General features: G+C 35.6%; 1 protein-coding gene across 6 annotated transcripts in view; it reads left to right on the top strand.

Moving 5' to 3' along the window:
- Positions 1-23,139, top strand: part of IQCK (IQ motif containing K) — a 45,600-nt gene that overhangs the window by 15,448 nt on the left and 7,013 nt on the right. For 5 of the 6 annotated variants that reach the window (XM_074919590.1, XM_074919595.1, XM_074919591.1 and 2 more), the window contains exons 7-9: positions 5,833-5,917; positions 11,752-11,863; positions 23,047-23,129. In XM_074919590.1, the coding sequence (XP_074775691.1) occupies positions 5,833-5,917; positions 11,752-11,863; positions 23,047-23,129 (280 nt within the window). The remainder of the gene's footprint in view (positions 1-5,832; positions 5,918-11,751; positions 11,864-23,046; positions 23,130-23,139) is intronic. The other variant, XM_074919592.1, reaches the window with a different exon arrangement.

The raw sequence follows: 23,139 nt of genomic DNA, 5'->3' as shown, positions 1-23,139 counted from the left end.
TATATATATATATATGTCTATAAATGATTAGTAAATCTGTAGCGGCTTTTTGCCAAATATCTATATATGCATGTATATATATTGATTATTTTTTTCTCCTCCCCCTCCCACATTCTAATTAGGTAAAGTCTGCTGGTCTCAGCTGCCTTTACAGTTGACTTCATTGTCAGTTCTCAGATGGCCAATAGGGGTAATTCTGCATGGGTGACTGATTTCTTTCTTTCCATAATGTGCCCAGTTTCCACAGGCTTTGCTTTCTTCACACTGCTGTATTTCACTGGTCTGTAACTACATCAGCCATGTTTAAAGCATATTTGATTCACATTCATTTTTTTCCTCTCATTTTCTTTAATAACTTCAGCTTTAAATTGAGGGGTGTGGTGAGCAACACATTTAATTGTAGTAACAGAAAAGTCCAACAAATATATCTGTATGGATGTTACTTTATGTGTATCTAAGTAAAGAATTGCCATTCCAGTAACATGGCTGAATACAAGTAATGGAGGAGAAATATTTGACTTAAACTACAGCTGTGTTGGAAAATTGCACAAAGTTTATGTATAAAATATTGATATTGTGTAATCGTGTTTTATGAAGTTGGGGTTTTATGGCTACAAATCCTAATGCAGTGTTGGAACTTGCTTCAGTTTATATAAAGATTGTTAAAATGGCAATGAGAAAGTTGAAAATGTCTTAGTGGTTTGTGACATCTTCCAAATAGAAGTTAGAGCACTAATTGGAGACTGTTTTTGCTGCTGTTAGTTATTCACGTTTACAGGATATGAGGTCTGATCAGAAGTACACAAACATAGATGGAAATTTCCCCGTTGACATGAGTGGACTTTGGAATATGTCCGTGTTTGGTTTCCTTCCGTCCAGGACCACAAACACTCTTATAGAAGAGAAAACCAAGGCAACACAATGTGACTTGCAAAATATGTAGCAAGTATGCAAGCACAGAAGGAGGACTGAGTTTTATCATTACAATGGACAGGTCCTCCCCAAGTGCAGAGCATATCAAGGGTGAAGAAAGCCACTATAGCTTTCAGACAGAATTTAAGACAAAAAATACTTGGTCTTTTATTGTTTTGGCATGTTCTCACTGTTCAGACTTCTTGCTGTGCTTCCTCTAATTCCTCTCGCGTTCTTGTTACCGGTCACCTGTTCCACCTCATTCTCCTGTTATGTGACTCTGCCTCCTCACTTACCAACTTTCTAGTGTTAGTTCCATACTATCTTTTATTTTTACCATGTCTTTTCTTCATTATAAATAGGTAAATAAGTGTATAAACAGTTTGTATGTGTTAAATTGTATGCATATTGTCACTAGGATCCCTTTGATAATACTTCTGAGTGTATTTTTGTAGTTTTATTACTGTAATATTTTGTATCTTTTTGTGGGGGGGTGGCTGGGTTTTTTTCTTAGAATTGTGGCTGAGGTGGAAATGAAACAGGAAATTTAAAAGTGAAATGTTTTATTTGTTCACAACCTATAGCCTTTATATTTGAGGATATTCAAAATACAAAAATGTATTCAAAAGACCAGCAAAGCAGTGGAAGATACAGGAAATGGAGAGGGACAAAAAGGGTCAAAATATAGATATAGATATTTATTCTTTATTTAGCTATTGACAGTATCAAGGAGCTTTTATTTGGAGATGGTGATAGAGGAGAAGAGTTCAGACAGTTAGCAGGAGTCACACTTCAAAATGTGTGCTGGCTTGCGCTTCCTTTCTTTAGAAGATTAAATTTGATTATTCCCATCTTCACAATCCTTCAAAAATGTACCATCCATATAATGCACAAAAATGTTTACTTACATATTGTAAAGATTTTTTTCTCCAAATACTTTTCTCTTATTCTAGTACATTTAGATTGCTGTAAAAGAAAACCGGTAGTTAGTAATTTCTCTCTGACTGTTGAATAGTTGTATTAATACTAACAGTGTTACAAGGAAAGTTTCACACTCAGTTGGACCTGTGAAAATGTTCCAGGGTGTTTTTGTCAAGTGTCTGTGGGAATATTTCCCTGTAGACCTGTGAGGCTCACACAGTGATGGTGTAATATGTGATTAATATATCTAATTGGTTTTAAATAGCAGGTTAGATAAAGCAGTATTTCAGTGTCTGATTGTTTATGAACAATCTTTTTCCTGCTTTTGGGGTAAATGATCTTAATAGTATCTATAAGCAGAGATTTTTGAGACATTTATTTTGAATCAAAACAATACTTTTTCATCGTTGCACACTTTTGCAACTCTTCATAGGCATGTAAGAGAACGTCTTAATGAAGGCAGGTGCTGCTGTAATCTTTCTAGATTTTCTGGGTAGGAATAAGAAATGCTGAAAATATAAAAGAAAATTACTTTGAAAAATTTCCAGAGTGATATTTTTTGGGTTTTCAGACCACCGTCTAAATTTTTTTGATTACTTTCCAAAACAAAGACTTCCTCAAAATCCTTTTTTTAAGAGTTATGCAGATCACCATGGTAGTTTAGTTGCATGTCTTATCTCTGTTTTTTAATCTGTTCTTTTCTCTTTTAGATTATGTATTTTGCAGTGACTCTGTCATTGCCTGTGTTCATACATGATATAAATATTCAAGAACAATAACCATGACAGTCAAAGGTGAAGTGGTTGTGTCTGTTTAGTATGGCAGTAGCTGTCATACTGAAACTCACAGGCCTCCACAGAAGGCCTGATTCTTGTTATTGGGGTTGCTTCAGCATTTCTAGAGACAAGCTTTCTAAAAGCAGAGAGAAACCCTGGTTGTTCATTGACTGCACCTGGCTATTCCACTGGCCCCTGCACAGCAGCCACCCCAGCACTGATGCTCTCTGCAGCTAGCACTGTGGCCCTGCAGGCAGCTGGCGATAAGGCTGGTGGTTGGTTACATTTGGTGGTTGTCTATTACTGTTAGGGAACAGATTGGAATAAAATGAGCAATTACAAAATCTTGAATTATATATAGTGAAAATTTTGCTTGGTTAAATTTTTTCTTGTAATTCCTTTTCAAGGAAGGAATCAGACCTATTTCTAGGACAGATTGGGTACTTAATGACAATTGGGGTTTGACATTGCTGTGTAAAAATACTGACTGTATACAGTGTCCATCAGTGCGTCTATGAACCCACATAGGTTAGCTTGTCTATTTTGGTGACAAGATAATGGAGGGCCTTTTTTCCCCCTTTTTTGAGAATTCATTGAGAAACCCAGATTCTGTCATGAGGAAATCAGATACGTGTTTTCAGTAAGAACTTTTTCAAATACTTCATACATTTATTTAATGCGATTATGCTTTATATTTTCTGGATGCCAAATTCCACCTGCATGATGTGATATAATTAGTAAGTATCTCATAATCAGGATCTGTACAAGTTTCCTCAGAAAGCAAGAAATGTGTTTCTAGAATTTTACCTCTCCCCTGGTCAGTGTCTGCTTTATTCAGATTTGGTAAAATACAATACTTATAAAAAATCATTTTACTGATGCTCTTTTACAGGTGCAACTTATGTTAAGCAATATATCTGATATATATCTGAAAATAGATATCAATATGTTTAATGTGGGGGCTTTTAAGATTGTGCATGATCAAAGACTAAATAAGCAGTCAGTTTTAATCTTCTTGGAGGCATACAGCTGTCTTCTGTCACAAGTGACATATTCCCTCTTTTCCTAGTTCGCTGCTGAAGGGTGATTGCCTCTGCTCAGACTCTATTTTTATTTGACCTGAAGCCAATTGCGTATATCCTCTCAGACAAAACTGGACCTGGCATGACTTCTCTTCTTTAAAGCTGCTCTGTTGAAATGATTGATATTTGATAGTGACTGCTGTACTGAAAATTAAGTCCTGTTCTTGACTGATTTTTATATTGGCTTCTCAAACTTAGTGTTGGATTATAAACTAGACATTTTTATAATTTGAAAATGAAAGCAAATGAATGCTAGAGTTGGCCTTGCAGGCTAGGAGAAATCTCAGTTTGTTCTTTGGAGATGTACTCATTTTTAGAGAAAGTTCAATGTCTTTGATATAACTGCTGTAAAATATGTAGGTCTTTCTGTGATATTCCCTCTCTTAAGTTTTGGTTTTCAAAAGATCAAAAATAGAAGAGAGGATGAAAGCCTATCAGCCAACCCAGCACAGTTCAACTTCATATTTTAAAGTCTGATTATAAGAAGCTGTTAGCTCGAGAAGCCTTGCTTGTCCAGCACTTACCATGTCCCTTGAGCAGCAGAAATGTTAATTAATATTCACAGAGCTAAAACTGTTTAGCTTAATGGAGAGACTTCTTTTTATTTTTGCCTTATTTCTACTCTCCCAAACGGACTGAGGTTTTCTTTCACATCAAAATAAATGTAGGCCAAAACCCAGCTGACATGATGATGAGACCAATTTAGCTGAGTACACAGACTAAAACGGTGGAGTCAGTGTAGCATTAGATAATAGTTAAGATTGTGCTCTAAATTGAAATGCTCCTTCAGTGCAGACAGGCCCTCAGAGAAAGACGTCAGAGAGTGTTGGAAGCTTACTAGGGCAGAGACTAATATGAATGAAATTAAGTGAAAGGAAAATGTAAGCTGTCAAGCCTCCTAGCTTGAGCTGTAATATACTGTAAAATAAATTTCCAAAAGAAATGGCAGAATAAATGTTTTAGCCAGAAAATGTAAGACTGCATAAATAGCTTGCTAACTGATGGTCTTTGAAGTATATGTGTCTTTATAGTATAAATACTATAAATATTATTCCTGCGTGGGTTGCATGTGGATGCAGCCATCATCTACAGACAAACTCATAATGTTGTGGTCTTCCAAGTCAAAGCTGTGTTCAATCTGTTTCCTATGCATGGAGAGTGGCTCTCTGCAGCCATTCTAACACTGTGCCAAATCTACTGTTTGTAACTGGTATCTTCAGGAGTTGCAACATTATTGCCCTGTATTTCATCAGCTTTTAATTGCATTTATTATAAAAGAAACTATATAAATTAATTTTGTCTTGTCCTTTCCAATGCTTGCTTTCTGATCATTGTGTGTGAGAAGTAAATCAACATCCATAGAAAATGGCTTTTAGGAAGCAGGATTTGATGTAGTGGTTTGAGTTTTTGTTAGTGATGGCCTAATTTTAATTACAATTTAGAGTGCTTCCCATTAAAATTCGTAGCAACATAACCACCAAACCACCAAGCATTTGAAATGCTTTCAAATTACTGTATATTTTGGCTGAAAATTGTTGACTTCCCATGTATTTCTTTTATCAACAAACTGTGTATATGCAATCAAAAGTAAAATTTCAGCTTTTTAAGAACTTATTTAGACATTTCTTACATGGATCCATGGTTATGCAGATATGACAATCATTAATGTTTTCAGTACATTTTAAGTGAAATCCTAATGTAGATTAATGTACTAATATATAAATACGTTCTGTGTATTTAATAATTGTTGTTGTTTATGTCCTATGACTGTTCACTGTTGCATGCACACTAAAACCTCCTCTGCTTTACAAATGGCATGCTTATTTCTCTTGCCCCCCTCCTACCACCACCTCAAACCCTAACATAATAGTAGGAATTTAAAATCCATGTAGAAGAATAAGAAAGATTACTGCACTTGATGTGCCATTCATGTATCATTTTAAAGAAGAAATGATTGTAGCATACATAACACAGAATATATTTTTAAAGGAGATATTCTTTGCACCTTTTATCTTTGGAGCAATAAGAAATTGTATCTTTCAAGCTCCTGAATGTTTCTCTTTTTTTATAAAATATACTGTTAGGAAAGACAGTATTTTACATTTATAGGCGGTCTGTTTACAAAACATGGTTTTTTTAAGTCCTAGGCCACCAATTCCTCTATCTCTCCTTCTATCAGAAGAAGCAGCAAGCATAGTAATTCAGTCCTTCTGGAGAGGTTATCAGGTAAGAGTAATCTATAATTATTTTGCTTGATTTTGAAAACCGTAGGACTGTGAAGGCCCCAGGGAAAATCCTTACATAAATTTTAAGTAGCGAATACTATAAATAGCTGCTGAGACCCCCATGGTTCATTGGCTTTGGATGTTGCTCTTCCTTATGCCTAGTGACTACAATTTTTCATAGGCATTTACGCTGATGTAATCTCACTGTTTTTCTCAACAACAGAAAATCTGCAGAAATTCGATTTTTAAAAGTACAATTAACACTGAACAATTTTCTTTTTTTTAAGTTGATCTTTGGCTAGTTGCTAAAGGTTGAAGTGTTATTTTACTTCATACAGGGATACACAGTGAGTGTGGAGAGAGTGAGAACTGGCCAGGTCTGTTAAGAAATAAAAGCATACAGAAACAAAGGACAAAAAATAGAGACTAAGAATGAGACAGGAGATGTAGGAGAGGCATGAAGGCTGTTACTCAAGGAAAGAGAAAACAAAATGGCAAGCAGTTGTTGCAAGCCATGCTAATAATACAACACTAATGAAATCCTCAATTTAAGGGGGAAAAGCAAGGCACATAAAATAAATACAAAGAAAATTGGCTAATACTATTATTCTGGGGGGTAAATAGATTCTGTCAAATATTTATTTGAAAGGCTCTAACACCTTTGTGCCTTGGAAGGAAATAGACTTGAAATTCAGGTGACTTTGGTGACAAAGAAATGTCTTTGACTGCCTTTGTCAAAATTTAAGCTTGTATATAGCCTCCAGGTATAGCAGTAGTTTCATTGTGATGGACAGTGAGACATCTCTGTCTGTACATTATGTGTTCTTTAAATAACAATCAGTATAAAATATTCTGTTAAGATCTTCTTTACTACTTTTCACAAGCGTGAATATATGAGTGACTACTATAATGTGCCATGCAGTCAAAGATGATGAAATACCTTGAAATAGTCTTCTTGACTGGTAGATTTTTGTGACACTTTCTGCTTGTTCGTTTTCCTTTATTTTTCTTTTTTTAAACAGAGATGGCATTGACACTAACATTAATTAGCACTGACAATATCACTGCAGGCACCTTTTCAGTGGAGTATTGCAAAGGCAACCATTATCCAACAGTTATGTTTGCTGAACAGTGCAGAGTTGCTCAGATACCTTGTGCTTCTGCCAGAGCTTCTGAAGGGCACTATCCTTCCTTGCTATATATATTAACTTCAACATTTCCACAGTAGTATTTATCATTCTAAACCTGTTCCCAGAAATGAGAGAAACTGTACCTATAAAAAGTAGGGGACATCAAAAATAATTCATAATTAATAAACTATAAAAGTAGCTGTTACATGTTTTAGCTTATTAGAGCTGAAAGATCTTGGGTTTTTAAAAGTTAAAAGTTAAAATCAGAAAATAAAATAAAAATCATTTGTAACAAGGTACTACACAAGGCAATGTGTTATCCTTGGGCTTGTAAATTAAGAGAACACTAAGCTTGAATGGGATTTCATCACATTAATGATAAAGTATATTAGAAATTTACCAAAGAATTCAGATGATTTGCTCTTAAAATAACTAGCTCTGTCAGCTAACACTGATTTATTGTGGTAATAACTGAACACTTACAAATAATGCCCTTTTGCATTCTAAGGATATTATTATCTCAGTATTTTAAATTCTCCTCTGATGTTTTTCATTAAACCTTGTTTTATAATTCACAGAATTTGGAACTTTTAAACACTGTTATTGAAATAAAAATTTACACTTTATGATAACATTTAATAATTAAATAAAAGCACACATATTTTACATGGCACTGTGGTAAAGGAACAGTGTATTTATTTCATCATTGGTCTTCTCAAGATACACTTTAAAGGACATAAAATCATATGCCATAGGTACTTGTTTGAAAGATGGATGAAGAAGGATTCTGGACACTCTGTTGGATTTCAGAAAAAGTAAAAGGCTCAGAAATCTGGGCAAGATAGTTTTATCTTTAACAATGCTATCCCAAATGTGAACCTTGTAAGCTTTTTATTCTTAAACAATGTCATATAAAGTGTGAGAAACCACAGCAAGTTATTTTTCTTAGACATATCTTCTATGGACTCAGACCATTTTTGAGATATTTCATTAACCATATTGATCTAGGCAGTAGAGTTTATCTAGTTACTAACTGACTGAGCATCGTGTCTTCTCATGATACTCCACTTACAGCTGTCTGAGTGTGCCAGTATCAGAAACACTTGGCAATCAGCAAAAGTGGATTGGGCAGTGAACATTTTTCTGTGTAAAGGGAAAGAGCTATAGGTACAGAATACTGAGAACTTTTTGATAATGAATTATGATCAGTGCAGTACATTCAGCCTTACCTGAGGCAAATTGCAGAAAAATACTTGTTTTGGTAGTAATACTTAATGTCTGCCATCAACAAAGTCCTCGTTACAATCTTTCATACAAAGACATTGATGAGTACTCTGAAAATTATTTCAAGTTTAATCAAGAATTAAATTCCAGAACAAACAGCAGTGGAAGCTAAAACTGCCAAGTACTCTAAGGAGCTCAGAAAGGAAGATGTCATCTTGAGGGGCCTCTTTGAGGGTGAGGAGGAGCACCAAATAAGACTTGAGAGAGCTCTGTCATCAGAATCCTTTCTCTTAGCTTTTCACCAATCCTCTTTTATTGAGGTTGCATTCATTCATCATGGGCCAAGGCAGTAGTTGGTATCAGGTGAAAACACCTGACTGGTAGGTATCCATTTTCAAGGCACTTTTTCAATAAAAGATGATATATTCCTTCACCCCTTACTGCGGAATCTGTGCTTAGTGCCATTTGTTTTATGGGGTCTTTTTAATCTTTACAATTTGCATAACTGTTCTAGACCGGGGATTTTTCATTAATTACATTTCCTTTAATGTCTCTCGTCAAAGCTTTAGTGTTATCCTTCCACTGTTGCCAACATATTCTCACCTAGCATTGAAAGCTGTTTATTTTGGCTAAATCTTGTAATATCATGACGTTTAAATTGGACATCATTATGTAAATATTCAGTGCTCTTTTTATACATAAATATTGTTTGAGCAGAAGTTAAATCAGAATTGAAGCAGGTTTATCTTTATATCTTACAAAGTTGTGGTGTGCTTTTGCTGTGACAATTTATATTCCTTTCCAACAAGTTGTGGCCACTAGCAAAGGCTCAATCCCAGAAGGTCACATGAATATTCGCAGTTATTTACAGGAAGCATAGATTCAATCCAAGTGACTTGGGTAAGAGTGAACTCTCACTTCAGAGTTAAGACCCCTTCAGTGCTTCATGCATTACTGGTTTGCAGGAAAGACACAGCAGTTGTTTAGAGAAGACTCTTGACTGATTATTTGTCTGGAGAATTTGTTGCTTGTTAATCATGGTAGAATTGCACTCTGATTAAAAAAATAGACTACTTGCTGAGAATTTATACAGCTATGGTAAATTATAATCTATTAACCATATTTGGAACATGTTGATAGTATTTTGTTAAGTTCCTGTTACCTGTTTTACTGCAGGTGGTATACCTGTGTTCCTTTTTCTTTTCTAAAAATCACTTTGTTCTGGGAGATTATGTTCACTGCTTGGATTGAGTGTTGGACTTCAGAGTATTTGAATCTGACTATGCCTTTATCTCAGAACCTTGCATTTCGATATGTATTTCACTATACTTTCACTGTTTTATTTATCTGGGGAAAGTATACAGAATCTACTGCCTTTTATCTTTTAACTGTTAAGAGTTATTGTATTCATGTTCACTATGCCGAGATCACTGTGGCCCTGTCACAAGCCAAAACATGTCTTACATTGCTGTGGTTGTAAATGGACAATTCCTTTTTTCTCCAAAATTTTATATATAGACATAGAGGTAGTAATTTCTCTGTCTTCCTGCCTCTTTCCTGTTACTGTCATTTATATGTCCCATAAGCATTCCATTAACCCTCTCCTGTGCATAAACTGACTCCATGTAATAGGGAATTACAGGTTTTATAAAAGCATACATGACAGTATAAAAGAAAAAAATGTCACTTGGACACCTAAAGAAATTATCCTGTGTTTGGGATTATATTTTATTTTTGAAAATAGTCTTTGATGGACTTAATAGAAAATGGGTTTGATTTTTTTGTATAGCTGAAAAGAAGATCACTAGTAATATTTTTAATTTCTAAAATTTCGTATCAACCTTGTAAGAACTTCTTAGAACTTTTATAGAAGATACGAAAGAACTATATTAGTATAATGGGATATTATTAGAGGCTTAGGAGGTATCTGATGTCAAGTCAGTGGGTAAATGTCTTGCCTGTCTTTATTGATCATGTAACCTTGTATTGTATTTCTGCTCTGCCAGTGCACTATCTGAAATATAGCAAGCTATCTTCTCCTGTGGGGACTGAAAACTGTTATGGGAGTTCAGCTACTGTCTATTGCATTCTTAGCTGCACCACAAAGAAGAAATTCTGGGTGGAAAGAATACTTTTGATAAATAATTTATATTGTTTTCTTTAAGTTGCTTTTTTTTTTTTTTTTTTTTAATTAGGGGAAGACTAAGTCCTATTCTTTTTCTCTGTATGTATATCAGGAAAGTGTGAGGAAACCAGAGTGTAATGAAGTAGAGTAATAGAGTTCAAATCACAGAGCAAACATATTACCTTATCATGTAAGAATAAAATAACTATGAGAAATTTTCTAGAAAACTAAGTAGTTGACTTCCTGAAAGCAAAAATGTGTCCAGGAGAAACCGAGCTTATTGCTGCTTGTTTCTGCCATGTTATTCAACATCAGCCTGAATTACTAGGACATTAAGTCCTAAAACATAATGACATTTTGTACGCATAATGTTTAGAAAAAACAAACTACATTTTTAATAATTCTGTTATAAATTGGATATGACTCTAAGAGAATAATTGTTTACCATGTCTAAGCTAACGTCCCCTTCCCACTTCTGTCCGAAGGACAGCATTTATTCTGGATTTTTGTTCTAACACGGGAGGTAGTAATTTTGTGAATGACAAGGTAGACAACTGGCAACACTCTGCTAATTAATTGAATCCTGTTTAGAACAAGTTTAAGTATCAGAGTGGTAGAAGCTGTTGATGCAAAGCTAGCTACTTCATATATTAGTAGGACCTACACCAGTGCAAAAGCTATAATAGAAGAATTCAACTAAATCTTAAATGGAATCAAGGCCTGTGACTATTGTCACTTTATGTGGAAGCAGAATTACAGCCTTCATAGGGGTGATTGACTGACAAAGAGTAGATATAATGTAATGCATTCCAATTACTTTAAATAACAGATTAATGGCTCTCCTGTTTGTGAAAATTGTATGACTAGGATTGTCAGTAAGCCTATTTGCAGCTGATAGCAGGTGTGAAGCAGTTTGCTGGAATAAATTTTCTGCCTTATGACCCTTCATGCTCCTTTTCTGCTCTATTATGTTGGTCAGTGGGTTGGTTTTATAGTGTTGTGGTTTTCTAAAGGCACTAATATCCTTCAGCATAATGCTTTACATTTTAATTAACTCAAAGAATAAGTGTCTCACTGCAATCATGTTCTCCTTGGTAATCAAAATTATCCCCTAATTGGCATATTTATGTTTTCAGTGGGGTTTGTCAATTATGTGGGTTTTATTTCTGTATAAGTTGAAAACTGTAAACCTTTGGGATTGCGCTTTACTATCAGGCCAAGCTAAAAGGAGGGATGTCACATATTTGCCCAGCCACAGCCTCATGAAAAAACTGTATCATCATCTTGGGTAACATGAACCCAAAATTATATACTTGAGTATATAATTTTAGTTGCATTTTGGTTTGCCTTTCCCAGGTCCGCTGTGATAGTGAAATACAAGAGCTACGTCAGTGGCAAAAGCAGTTGAGAGAAAACAAAAACATTATTAAGAGGGTGGAAGAATTCTGGACTAAGCAGGAAGCCAAAGGTAAGTGAATTAGATTGCATATTTTAATTTCGGGGTTTTTTACATTGTGTTGAATTTTTATACTTGGAATTGTGTTAAAAAATAGAACACACAGTAGTACAGTAATCCTGAGTGAGAAGAGAAGGTAATGTCTGGTGGAAATGCCTGGCTGTTTCTTTACAGTCACTACTTACCCTTATCCGTACAGCTGAAAGTGGCAATGAAAAATACAGTACAGGGCCCAAACTCAATCATTTCAGAGGACTATGACAGTGTGCTAGCACAGTATTTCCTAGGGCAGGATCAGACATCTACCAGCTACACAACATGTAAATACCGACTTTTACCAGATGGATCATAGTACACATTTTCTGAACTGTACTTACCTATAGCAGAAGTTGGCCTGTACAGTTCTAGAAAAAGGAAACAAATCCCAACAACCCAATATAATTTCCAGGGGAAATGAGACCAGATTGCTTTAGGAACCAACTCTAATATATTTCCTTTTTGCTCTGATTGTGGACAGACTTTACTGACAGGGGTAAAATTGCTATTTGTTTACTCAGGCCAAGTGGTATAATTATGATTATTTGCCCAGCCTCTTTGTCTGCTAATGCAGGAGAATTCACTAGCTCCTCAGCCAGTTGCATTTTATCAGCCTCTCTGGGCTGGACTCAAATATGATACCTGTTGGGGGATTTGAACTACACCCCTATAGATGGAGGTGAGAAGAGGTCGTTCACTATGTTGTTCATGTGTTGTAGAGATGGAAAATTATCTTGTAGCAGTCACCACTGTGTGGTCCTTCAGTCTGATGGCTCTGTTGCAGATGCGTTCTCAGATGGCTGATCTTTGCCCCGAACTAATACATAGGAGCATTTAGGGTACAGTTTCACACAGTTAATTGGCTCAAACTGGGAGCTGCCAAAATGGCTGATCCCACTCTGTAGCTCTTGCATCAGTTTTAGATTGTGTAACTGCACCATGGGTTTGGATCAGTGAGGGGTTCTGGTATGGGCCAGTTAATTTTCCACAGTGTTGTTGACATGTGATGAATCTAACACAAAGGAGAAAGTGACTGGGGAGAGAGTAATAACTTTCAGCAGCCCACAGCTTGGTTAAATTGAGCAGAATATGAGATGGTATTCTTATACCTGGTTACTGTTTACAACTGAGGAAGTGCCAATCTCCAGGTGGTTGGCAGGAGTTAAAAGCCAGGGGCAAATCATTAGACCTCTTCAGCTCAGTACACAGAAGCACTTCTGATGATGCCCTCATTCTGAGCCTTGTTTTGTGGGACTTCACTGGGAAAGGAAACACGTATATTTGAATCCCTGCAGGCTGAGAAAGTTTAGAATCAGGTTTCTGTGAAAGGTTTTTAAATGCTGATTCCTGGTTAGATGCCTGCTATCCAGAAAAAATCCACAACTCTGGATTTCAAGTGACAGAAAATTGCTGATGTGCAATCTGGAATTAAGTAGTTTAATGGGAAGCCTGTGTCCTCTGTGTTACCTAATGGCCTAGGCAGCTTTTAGCTCAGCATTGAATATTTGTGGGTCACCATTTGGAGCTGCCTCTATAGACCATGTCATTGTTTCATTGGTTCACCTTCACGTGCCCAATTTCTACACATCTAAAGTCTCAACTGAGGCATTGTGTATGTCCTGCTGGGTCATCACTCAAATGTTTTTTTCTTTCCTTATTCTCTATGCAATTTTACTGTTCTTTTAAATTATTTTGCTCATGCACAGATACAAAACAGGGTATTCTGAAATTGTTTGACATCCTCACAGTATACTTTATTTTAGACACTACAGTTAGAATGACCATACATAAAGAGTATATTAACATCACTGCTATAGCAATCAGAGCTTGTCATAAGTGACTAGAGCCTTGCAATTCTTTAGCAACTCTTAGATATTAAATCTTTTGTGGCTATTGTTAATTTCAAAACTGTCCTCCTTTTTAATAGATACAACTAAAACTTCCCTATGAAGCATTTTAATTATAAAATAGTCCATGCTCCGTAAATGTCAACGGAATTAACAGCAGTCATTAACCTGATGCCCTGCAATAATTCTTTCACTTTTTATTGTGCATCCATGCTATCAATCATTAGTTACAAGCAGATCAAGCTAAAGGATGGCATGAAAGTTCCAAACATTTTTCTTTCTGCTTGCAATCTTCCTTTGAAATTTTTGCCTAAAGGTGAAAGAAGTTTCTCCTTTCAGGTTATGTGAAGGAGAAATCTGTTACTAGTAACTATCATTATAACAACTGGGATTACAAAATAGCCCCTTGTTTTCAGTTTTCTTTATTTTGATGTTTTTTCCTTCACACAAAATAAATGTAATAGGCACTTGGGGCTAATAATATTTTAAACAAATGCTAGACTCTGTCTTCTGTAAAATCCCAGCACTTCCAGATGGGCTACTTTTTATAATACCAGCAAACACAAAGTTATAAATTCTCCATGTTTTCAAGCTCCCCCACTGGCAAATCTTTGACTCCCTAAACTTCTTTTCTATTATTTCGTATTTGCGCTTGCATATCTTGGATAGCATGAGTTTTTAGGACATCTAGTCAGGGTAATGTTACAGTTGCACTGTGTTAAGTTTGCTGTCAAGCCTTCTGAAGTGTGTGCAGAACACCAACCAAGTCTGCCATCAGAACTGGATAAGTAGGTATTTCCACTGGATGTTTTCTAATGAACACAGTGTTCAGTAGTTAGAGTATAAATCTTTCCAATAAATACCTTAATACATGGTGCTCTTGGAACACAATTTCTCCTCTATTGGGTGAAGTGGAACAGTATTTAAATCCACTGTCACACAACAGCTGTGCAGAAAACTCGGCAGTAGTGAGAGCAAACATTTTAAACTGTTGTTCTGGATTTCTGAAATAATTGACATTTTGTAACATAACATGAAGTGAATCAATGGCAGCTCTCATCCTCTGGAACAGTGTTCACTGTTAAAAGGCTGCCTCTACGTGCCTCCTCCTTTAATCCTCTGCAATGCTCACCTGCCAGTCACATGCTGGTACCACAGGGTGATTTAATGTTTGCAGTTGAGAGAATCATGTTCAAGTACTGCATCCACCATGTTCCCCAGGGCCTGGACAACCTCATCAACTCCTCCTGGTTTACCTATGCTAGACAAAGCTCTTGTGCAGAGTAAGGTCTGTCTCCAGTTTTGCTGCTTTCCCTATGATGAGAGATGGTGACTGCAGCAGCTACTGAATATTTCTGTGGTTTGCATATTTGCAAGTGCAAGAAAAAGCATTTTCCTGGTGGAGGTGCTTTTCCTGCCTAAACAGCCATTCTTCATGATCTCCAGGGAAAATGTGTGAGCTGATTTGAAGCTCCTGCTGGCTAGCTTCAGCTGCATCATGCTATTTAATAGAATGTGTCCAGTAAAATCTGCTTCCATTGTTTTGCAAGGTATATTCTATATGTATGACACCCCAAATTCATTAGAAAATAGCCAGTGGAGAAATCTACTCTTCCAGTTTCGATTGCAGAATTAGTTAATGTTCTGTGTACATTTCAAAATGCTTAACACTCTTCCAGTGTTCCTTCCCAGTGTTAGGAGTTCTTGTCAATAAGGAGGAGTCTGCATTGATACCAATACAAATAGCAATAGATTTCTTCGAGTAGATATTTAGACACATTGAGAGGTAGGCTTATAATTAACAAAGACAGTAATGATTGACAACTTCAAAAGTGGCTCTGCACGTCTACACCAACAGCAGGACCACAATGAAAGCTGTTCCTGCAGGTTGTGTTTCAGTTGTGAAGGCTTAAGTATGAATACAGTCTGCAGAACTCTCAGGGTAGATTTTTTTAAATTCATGAAGATAGTTAAATATCGGCTGATATCAAAGCTTTCATAAAAGAGTAATTTTTCAGAAGACATTGTTTTCAAAACCTTCTTTTATATATCATGGCCTCCTCAGTTGCCTTGCTATTACAGTATTATACATTGCAAGGTGTTATGAGCTGACATGCTTTTCTGTGTCTGCACGGTGCTATGTGCAGGACCTTTTGATCACTGCTTCACTTAATTATGAAATGTTCAGAACAGGAATGATTTTCTTCAAGGCAGTATACATTATAGTGCAAATACCAAAACTGGAAGATTGTCATGATATTTTTTTTGGTCACAGCAGCGTGCTACAAGGGCTGCAAAGATTTTCCAAATGTTTATTCATATTTATATTGCAATTTTAATCCACAAAAGATCAGGTTTTATTTATCAATCCATGCAATTGCCTAAGTGATATAGCTGAAAAGAATTTCATTCTGAGAAGCAAAATTGTACATCACAACTGGGAAAAACTGCATTTATATGTGTGTATGTATATGGGGTATTCATATGCAGTAAGTGAAGTAGAATTCTTGGCTTTAGGAACTTAGAGCTAGAAGATTAAATGAAGTAATAACTAGTAACTGTGCACAAAAATGATGAAAAATAAACTCCATGAGACATAAGTTGTCTTCAGCAGACTTGACTGATATGTAAAGACGACTCTGGCAGAGCAACCAAGGTTTTCTTTAAGTCATTGTGGGATTTCATAGCCTATTTACTGTGGTTTATTAAGAGTTTATTTTGGAAAAAAAAAAAAAAAAGAAGACATAAATAGATCTGAAAACAGTGGATTCAAATTTACTGTGATAAAATTAATCTCATTATAAATTAAAAAACAAAAGCCAAATTCTTCTCTTTGTAATACATGTTTAATTCTGTCAGTGTTAATTGCTGAAAAATTTCATTCCTGAAGATGATGACAGAAGTTGACCTAGCAGGCTTGCTAATTCCTTTTAAATGATTGCAGTGTAATGTTTGTGGTTTGGACTCTGTTTTCTATTTGTTATCATCAAGACATGTTTTTTCACATGTTCCATTGTCTACTATACTAGTAAGAGTTACAAGTGCATACATTTCCCACTTATTTCTAAGAAACAAACCTATACATTTACAACACACCACTGTGAAAAAGGATGCATGTATCAGATTATACAATCATAGTTTACAGTCTTCATGTATGTAAAATCTTGAAGGTGAAAATTACAAGTGCATTTTCAGAGGACAAGATGAAACTATTTTCAAAATGTTGCAGCTAAGAAAAGTAGGGGCTAAGGGTGGAGTGGACTGTGTCATTTGGCAGTTGAATTGATTCAAAAATACCCTGTCTCTGAAGAAACTTAATCTTTCCATAAACTATATTTATGTTGTTTTGGAGAGTAATGTAGTGATAAGATTTCCTTTGCCTTCTTTGCCAATTGTTTCAAAAGGAAAAACAAATTTCCTTTTAATCACTCTCACAGAGATTTCCTGTCATCAAATCAATTATTTTAGGACTCTAGGACACCCAGCTGTTTTACCACTTCAAAGCAACTTGTAAAATTGCCTCTTTTCAATTTTTTTCTTAAACCAGTACAAGTTTGTGTTGCTGATATCACATTAGCTTTCAATATTATCACATTGCTTCTTAATTCCTTAACTGAGCTCTGCTAAGTTAATTTAAGTGTATCCATACATAAAATGGCCTTGGGGCCCAGACAGATGGCTATTTGGAAACAGCTGTACTAGTTTGAGAAGTTACTGTCCAGGGGTTTTGATTATCAATCTCAGCTGTGATGCCATAATTAATTTTGTTAGTGCTCCAGCTGCTCTTATTTTTGCTATTATTATTCTGCTGTTTATTAATGTCATTAAACCCTATTTCATTGTAAAGTCAGCAAGGTTAGTTTAAACTGCTTTTACCAGTGATTCAATCTAACCCAGCTGACTGCGCTGAAGTGGATTGTGAGCAGTCATACAGTAACGAATAGCATAATACAACAACTTCTTAACCTTGTCTTTCTACATATTTGGTTGAATTAATTAATTCAATTAATCCCGTTTAATTAAACCACTGAGCTCTTCACATCAAGCAGACAAAGCATTTATTGTTACTAAAAACTCAGATGTCACAAATAAAGCATTAAGATTCATGATCAAAAGAAAAAGAAGAAAAACTTTTAAAAATAGATAGGGCAATTCATTACAAAGTTAACTACATTAAGAATAACAATGACGTATCTCTTAAATTTGTATATGACCAACCCTGTTTATTAAGTGCTGTAAACAGTGTTGAATCTAACTGTAGGGGATGAATGGTGAGCTGCCAAATAGCTTTTAGAAAATGCTGACTCGAGCAGTAATGTGATTCTATTGACACTACTAGAAAGATCAGCATACCTTCTATGAAAATATCAGCCAAAGACTCGGTTAGTGTGAGCTAACAGTCAGATTCTGCTTTGTTGTGGCTTTCAGCACAGTGCAATGTAGACCTTTCTTCAAGGATATATATTTTAGGCAAAGATGTATAATTTTATGAAACTGTGTTTGTATAATCTTGACCAGTGTGATACTTAAAAAGGATATTGAGGAAGCTAGAAATGTAAATTGGTTGTAATCAATAAATCCAAAGTCATTCTTAATTTATTTTTTTGGTTTCAGGAAGTGTGTTAAAACATGTTCATTATTACTGAAACAAATAGTGAAGTTTCAATTTTCAGTAGAACAATAACTAGAACAAAACACTTTTGGAGTTTCTTTTCAAGTAAAGACCAAAAGTCTGATTTTTATGGGGCAGCTAAGGTGATCCAGCAACTTTCCCATTAAAAAGGCAGTCCTGTGCTTCCTTGCCCAAGGCTTCTGCCATCCTCCACTAGTGATCATGGCTTCACGGTGAGTTGGTTCAGCTGCCGGATCTGACAAAGGACTGCTCTTCAGTTCTCTTCTGCTGCCCCTTGGGTTAGTTTTCTGCTGGATCAGCCTGATAAGCTGACTTGCCCGGTAATGACACAATCTTTACATCCAGTATAAGGAAAATGGTGCAACAGTAACAGAGGGAAGGAAAACTGCCCATTTGTGATGGCTGCTTACTTTTAGATCAGCTAATCTGTCCTCTGCCTGCTGTGTCATGTGAAACTATACCCTACACGGTATGTCTGCTTGGTTTGGTAGGCCAGGGTATAAAGCCTCATATAAACCACTGATTCTTCCCTCTCCTTCACAGCATGTTTAATGTGTCTTTTTAAAAATTTGCTTGCAATTCTCTATTCTTCTTTCACTGTATCTTTTATAGTATTTGTTACTAGTTTTGAAAAGTGTTCTAGGGTAGAAAGGGTGAAAACTTTCTTGTGGGAAAATTACTTTATAAATTAATAGCTTCTTTTAGGATTGTTGACCTTTTTAGTGCATATGCCTGCTAGATCTCTTTTGAGTGAAAAAAAAAGGTGTGTTTCTTTCAGCCTTTACCTACAATCATAAAGCTACAGCATTCTTAGCTGACATTGCTATACCGCTCCACTGCTGTAACATTACATTCCACAAAATTATCTATATTTAAGGTGTTAAGAAACTCTTAACAGCTTCTACTTTCAGTCTGAAAATGTAGAAAGAAGCATGGCACTCAAGACTCAGTTTAATGGCTCACAGCTTTAGACTTGTAGGAAGAAAGAGAATTCTCCCCAGTATAGCACAGCTGATGGGATAAATTTGTTCCAGGATATGTTGCAAAATTTTAAAGAAATATATACTTCTACAGAAAATACGGCTAAAAAACAACCCCCAAAGGGTATGAGTAAATAGCAGATGAGTTGGGGCTCTTTATTTTGAAGATTATGTCCTTTCTTATTTTATTATTCTGATTTGCTGAAATTACTTTAATGTAAATTTATTTAAATAGGTGATTTAATAACATGCATGTTATTTGAGATCATGTTTGGCAGGATGTGACACAGTGGCATGCACACAGCAAGACCTGCTTTTGGTTTCCTGAGGCTGATGTTCTACCATGAGATTGTCTGTTAGGAGAACTTCTTTTCCCAGCGTGCCTTTATCTAGGGCTGTCTGTATCAATTTTGTCACTAACTGCAGCCTAAAACATCCATTTGAAACTGGACAGAATTTGCTGCATCTTCTTGTTTTCTGGCTGGTATCCCACATAGCTCCAGTCATATTTTTGCTTCAACATTTCCAAGAAGAAATAGGCCTTTGCTTTTTGGTTAATAACCTGGTTAATTTGTTTTATGCCTCCATGCAGTGGACAAACCCCATCTAGTCATGATTCTGAGTAGTACATTATGCAGATGCAGTACTGATGAGGCATCACTGGAAACTAAAAAGTATCTGCCCTACAATGAAAGGAATTAGAAAATATTTGAACATTTTAATGAATTACCTAAATGTTCATTCATCACTTACGTGAACAAAACACTCCACTCACACTGGCTGTTGTTGCAATGGTTATTTCACTGCTGGTGTGCTGTTGGAAAGACCATTGGTTCTCTATACACTGTCTAGTACTCTCAACTGTTTTATTTCCTGGGGGCTTTCTTTTCTTCTTCTTACCTGCATAAAATTTGTAAACTTTTCTTTTTAAAAAGCATTGTGCTTAGGGAAAATAGTAAAATAAATAAATGTTCCTGGTTTTATGGCAAAAGCAATTGTGACCCTATTAGCTAGCAGTTCTTACAGATCAACCATAGCCTTGGCTTTGCGAGGTAATTGGTTAACACAAATGTTAGAGTGTGTGGAAAATCTAGTTGAACCAAACTGAGACAGAAAGTAATCTTCACAGCAGGTGTGGGGTTGATTTCCAGATACAGGAGGGAATATTCCTTTACATTCCATTTGATTTTCAAGCTGCATTTCTGCTTTGGCAGTAGAAATTATTACTTACCTATACTAATAGATTTTAAAAATACTTCTTTCATTTTCCCTTGGGAAGATGCAACCAGCCACATGATGAAAAACTCAAAACATAGGTGTTCTGTCACTAGAAAACCCTTGAAAATATGTACGAGATTGCAGATAAAGGGGGGAACAGGCGGCATATTTTAGGAGTGCTAGAGCAGGAACAGATGCATACTGTCAAGAAACAAGGAAACGCAGTCAGTCACTCCTCATACAGCTGTGATGTGTCTCCACCTGAATTATGAGGAAAGATTTGAAAGCTAAATATGCTTACCAAGTTAAGTAAGTTGAACAGGGGAAGTCTAGTCTACATACTTTTGAAGCATGACTGTATGTAATTGTACCAAGTAAATAATCATATCACATCAAAGCAGAATGAATTGAGGAAGGGAAAAATGTTAAATTCAGTACCCAGAAAAAAATGGCTACACTGTGAAACTTCTTGGAATTCATTCCATAAACAAATAAACATTTGAGTATAGTCATGTGCTCTAATGGATCATTATTAATGTGTCCATAAATGAAGTTACAGTCACATGCGTGTTTGCAGGACGGAGTAGTTTCCCAAGGAAAATATTGAAAAGGGGATATATATGAAAGGGACTTCTTACACTAGGCTTAAAAAAAATATTTTAAATGTACTATAGATAATAATGCTGGATTAGAAAAAGACATAGTCTGAATAGCTAATGGATTTCTTAAAGACTGCACCTCTGTGGTTTATTTGGGAAAATTCAGTTCAGTGAACCGTAAGGAATTAATCAGTTTTATGTGAATTTCTTTCTTCTTTTTTTTTCCACTTTCACCAAGGGTGGTTGAAATGTGGTCATATTTTAGGCAGATTTTAAGCAAAATATTTTGTTTCGAATTTCAACTGCCCTCCTTTTACTGTAGCTGTAATTCTTTAATTAATCTCATTATGGAGCTCAGCTCTTTTAAGTTTAAGAGGTGACCTCCCCATATTCCATGGTTTTACACTTTTAATATTATCTGTTATATAACATATATATATATACACACACACACATATATGTTAACATCTGACATGTTGAGGTTATATTGTCAAATTATTTTGTTTCAAACTGAGCCATATAAACAGGTTTAAATTGGAAGGCTACTTGCTGTCAGTAGGACACTGCAATTAAAAGGGTTTGACTGCATTTTTTAAAAAAACTTTTTTTGAACATTACAGGTATTTGGCTGTTTCTTTCTGAAAACAAAAGTGCTGCAGTCAAAATGGTTTAAAATGGGTTCATATATGTAATTGCTTTTGATTTAAAAGCAAATGCATAAGGTTTCAGTTACACAAAAGACCTTAATTTTTATTTTTTATAAAAAAGAAAGAAAATCTAAGAACAAAGCAGTGCCGATAGCTGAGTACATGGTGGTTTTCATCAAGGCTAATTCAAGATGCTTGAGATGTTTCTGAAAGTTTAATCTTGGCACTAACAGCTGAGAATGTAGTGATAAAAGTCATAAGACTCACGATGCAGATTTCTCTTCATTGGTCCACACCCTGGTCTCGGACGTCTTTGAAAAGTTACAAAGATTACAGTAACATTTCATTTCTGAAACTATGTTGGGAATGTTTGAAAAAACCCTGAAAGATGATCATTTAGATAAGCCACAGAATACATGATCTTCTGAACTGTGTTACACAGGCACAGCAGTGTATCTGCTAGCACAAGTCTGAACTAATCCTTCAGTACCAAAGCTGTATTTTTACCCATCACTCTGCAGTTGTTAATAATGATTTGTAATGGAAAAAAGAAAACTGCAATTTGGTGATTTTTCTGTGATTATATAAACATAAATTTTTTTGTTTGTTTTTCTGTTTTAGAGAAGAGAAATTCTTCATGGGTTTTGCAGTCTTTTTCTTTTTTCCTCTTTTAACCTTTTCAAGGTAATAGTGAAAAAATGGGAGCATTTTTTCTGAAATTTCTGTTTGTGGTTTTTGTTCATCATTTAGATATGCAAAACCAAAATTTCTATCTATAACTATGAGACACATAAAAAACCTGGAGAAAAGGCTGTCGGCAGTTAAAAAGTAAAACCTCCAAATAGTCCTGCAGCAAACTGGACTTGCGACTCTTTTGGTTAAAAAAAAGAGGGAGGGGAACACAGGGAAAGAAAGATCACAAACTGTTAGTGGAGTCATAAAATACAATTCAGAGATTAGCAAAGAACTGGGTGACAGACTGCAGATCACACAAGCTACTTGCCCCTGACTTCCCTTTAAACCCAGACTGCAATACTAGTCACTTGGACATCTTTTTTGATGTAAATGTCTTTGATTTTTACCTGATCATTTGTTTTAGTCTGTGTAAGAGTTTAAATCTGGTGACTTTACAGAACCTATCATATTTTGCAAGTAGGAAACATTTCAGAAATAAGAGTGGCTAATAGGTATAAATGCAGTTTTCACAGAACTGCCCATCAAATTTGTCATTCCAGTTTTCTGCCTATGTTGGCTTCTGGGCAAGCAAATGCTTTTTCCTGGGGACCTGCCACTCTGGAATGATTTCTCTCCACTTCTGGTCAGTTCTT

Source organism: Athene noctua, chromosome 15 (genome assembly GCF_965140245.1).
Source record: "Athene noctua chromosome 15, bAthNoc1.hap1.1, whole genome shotgun sequence".
NCBI classification, from domain to species: Eukaryota; Metazoa; Chordata; class Aves; order Strigiformes; family Strigidae; genus Athene; species Athene noctua.
The sequence above is the reverse complement of the archived record's forward strand: the minus strand, read 5'-3'. Positions and strand labels throughout refer to the sequence as shown.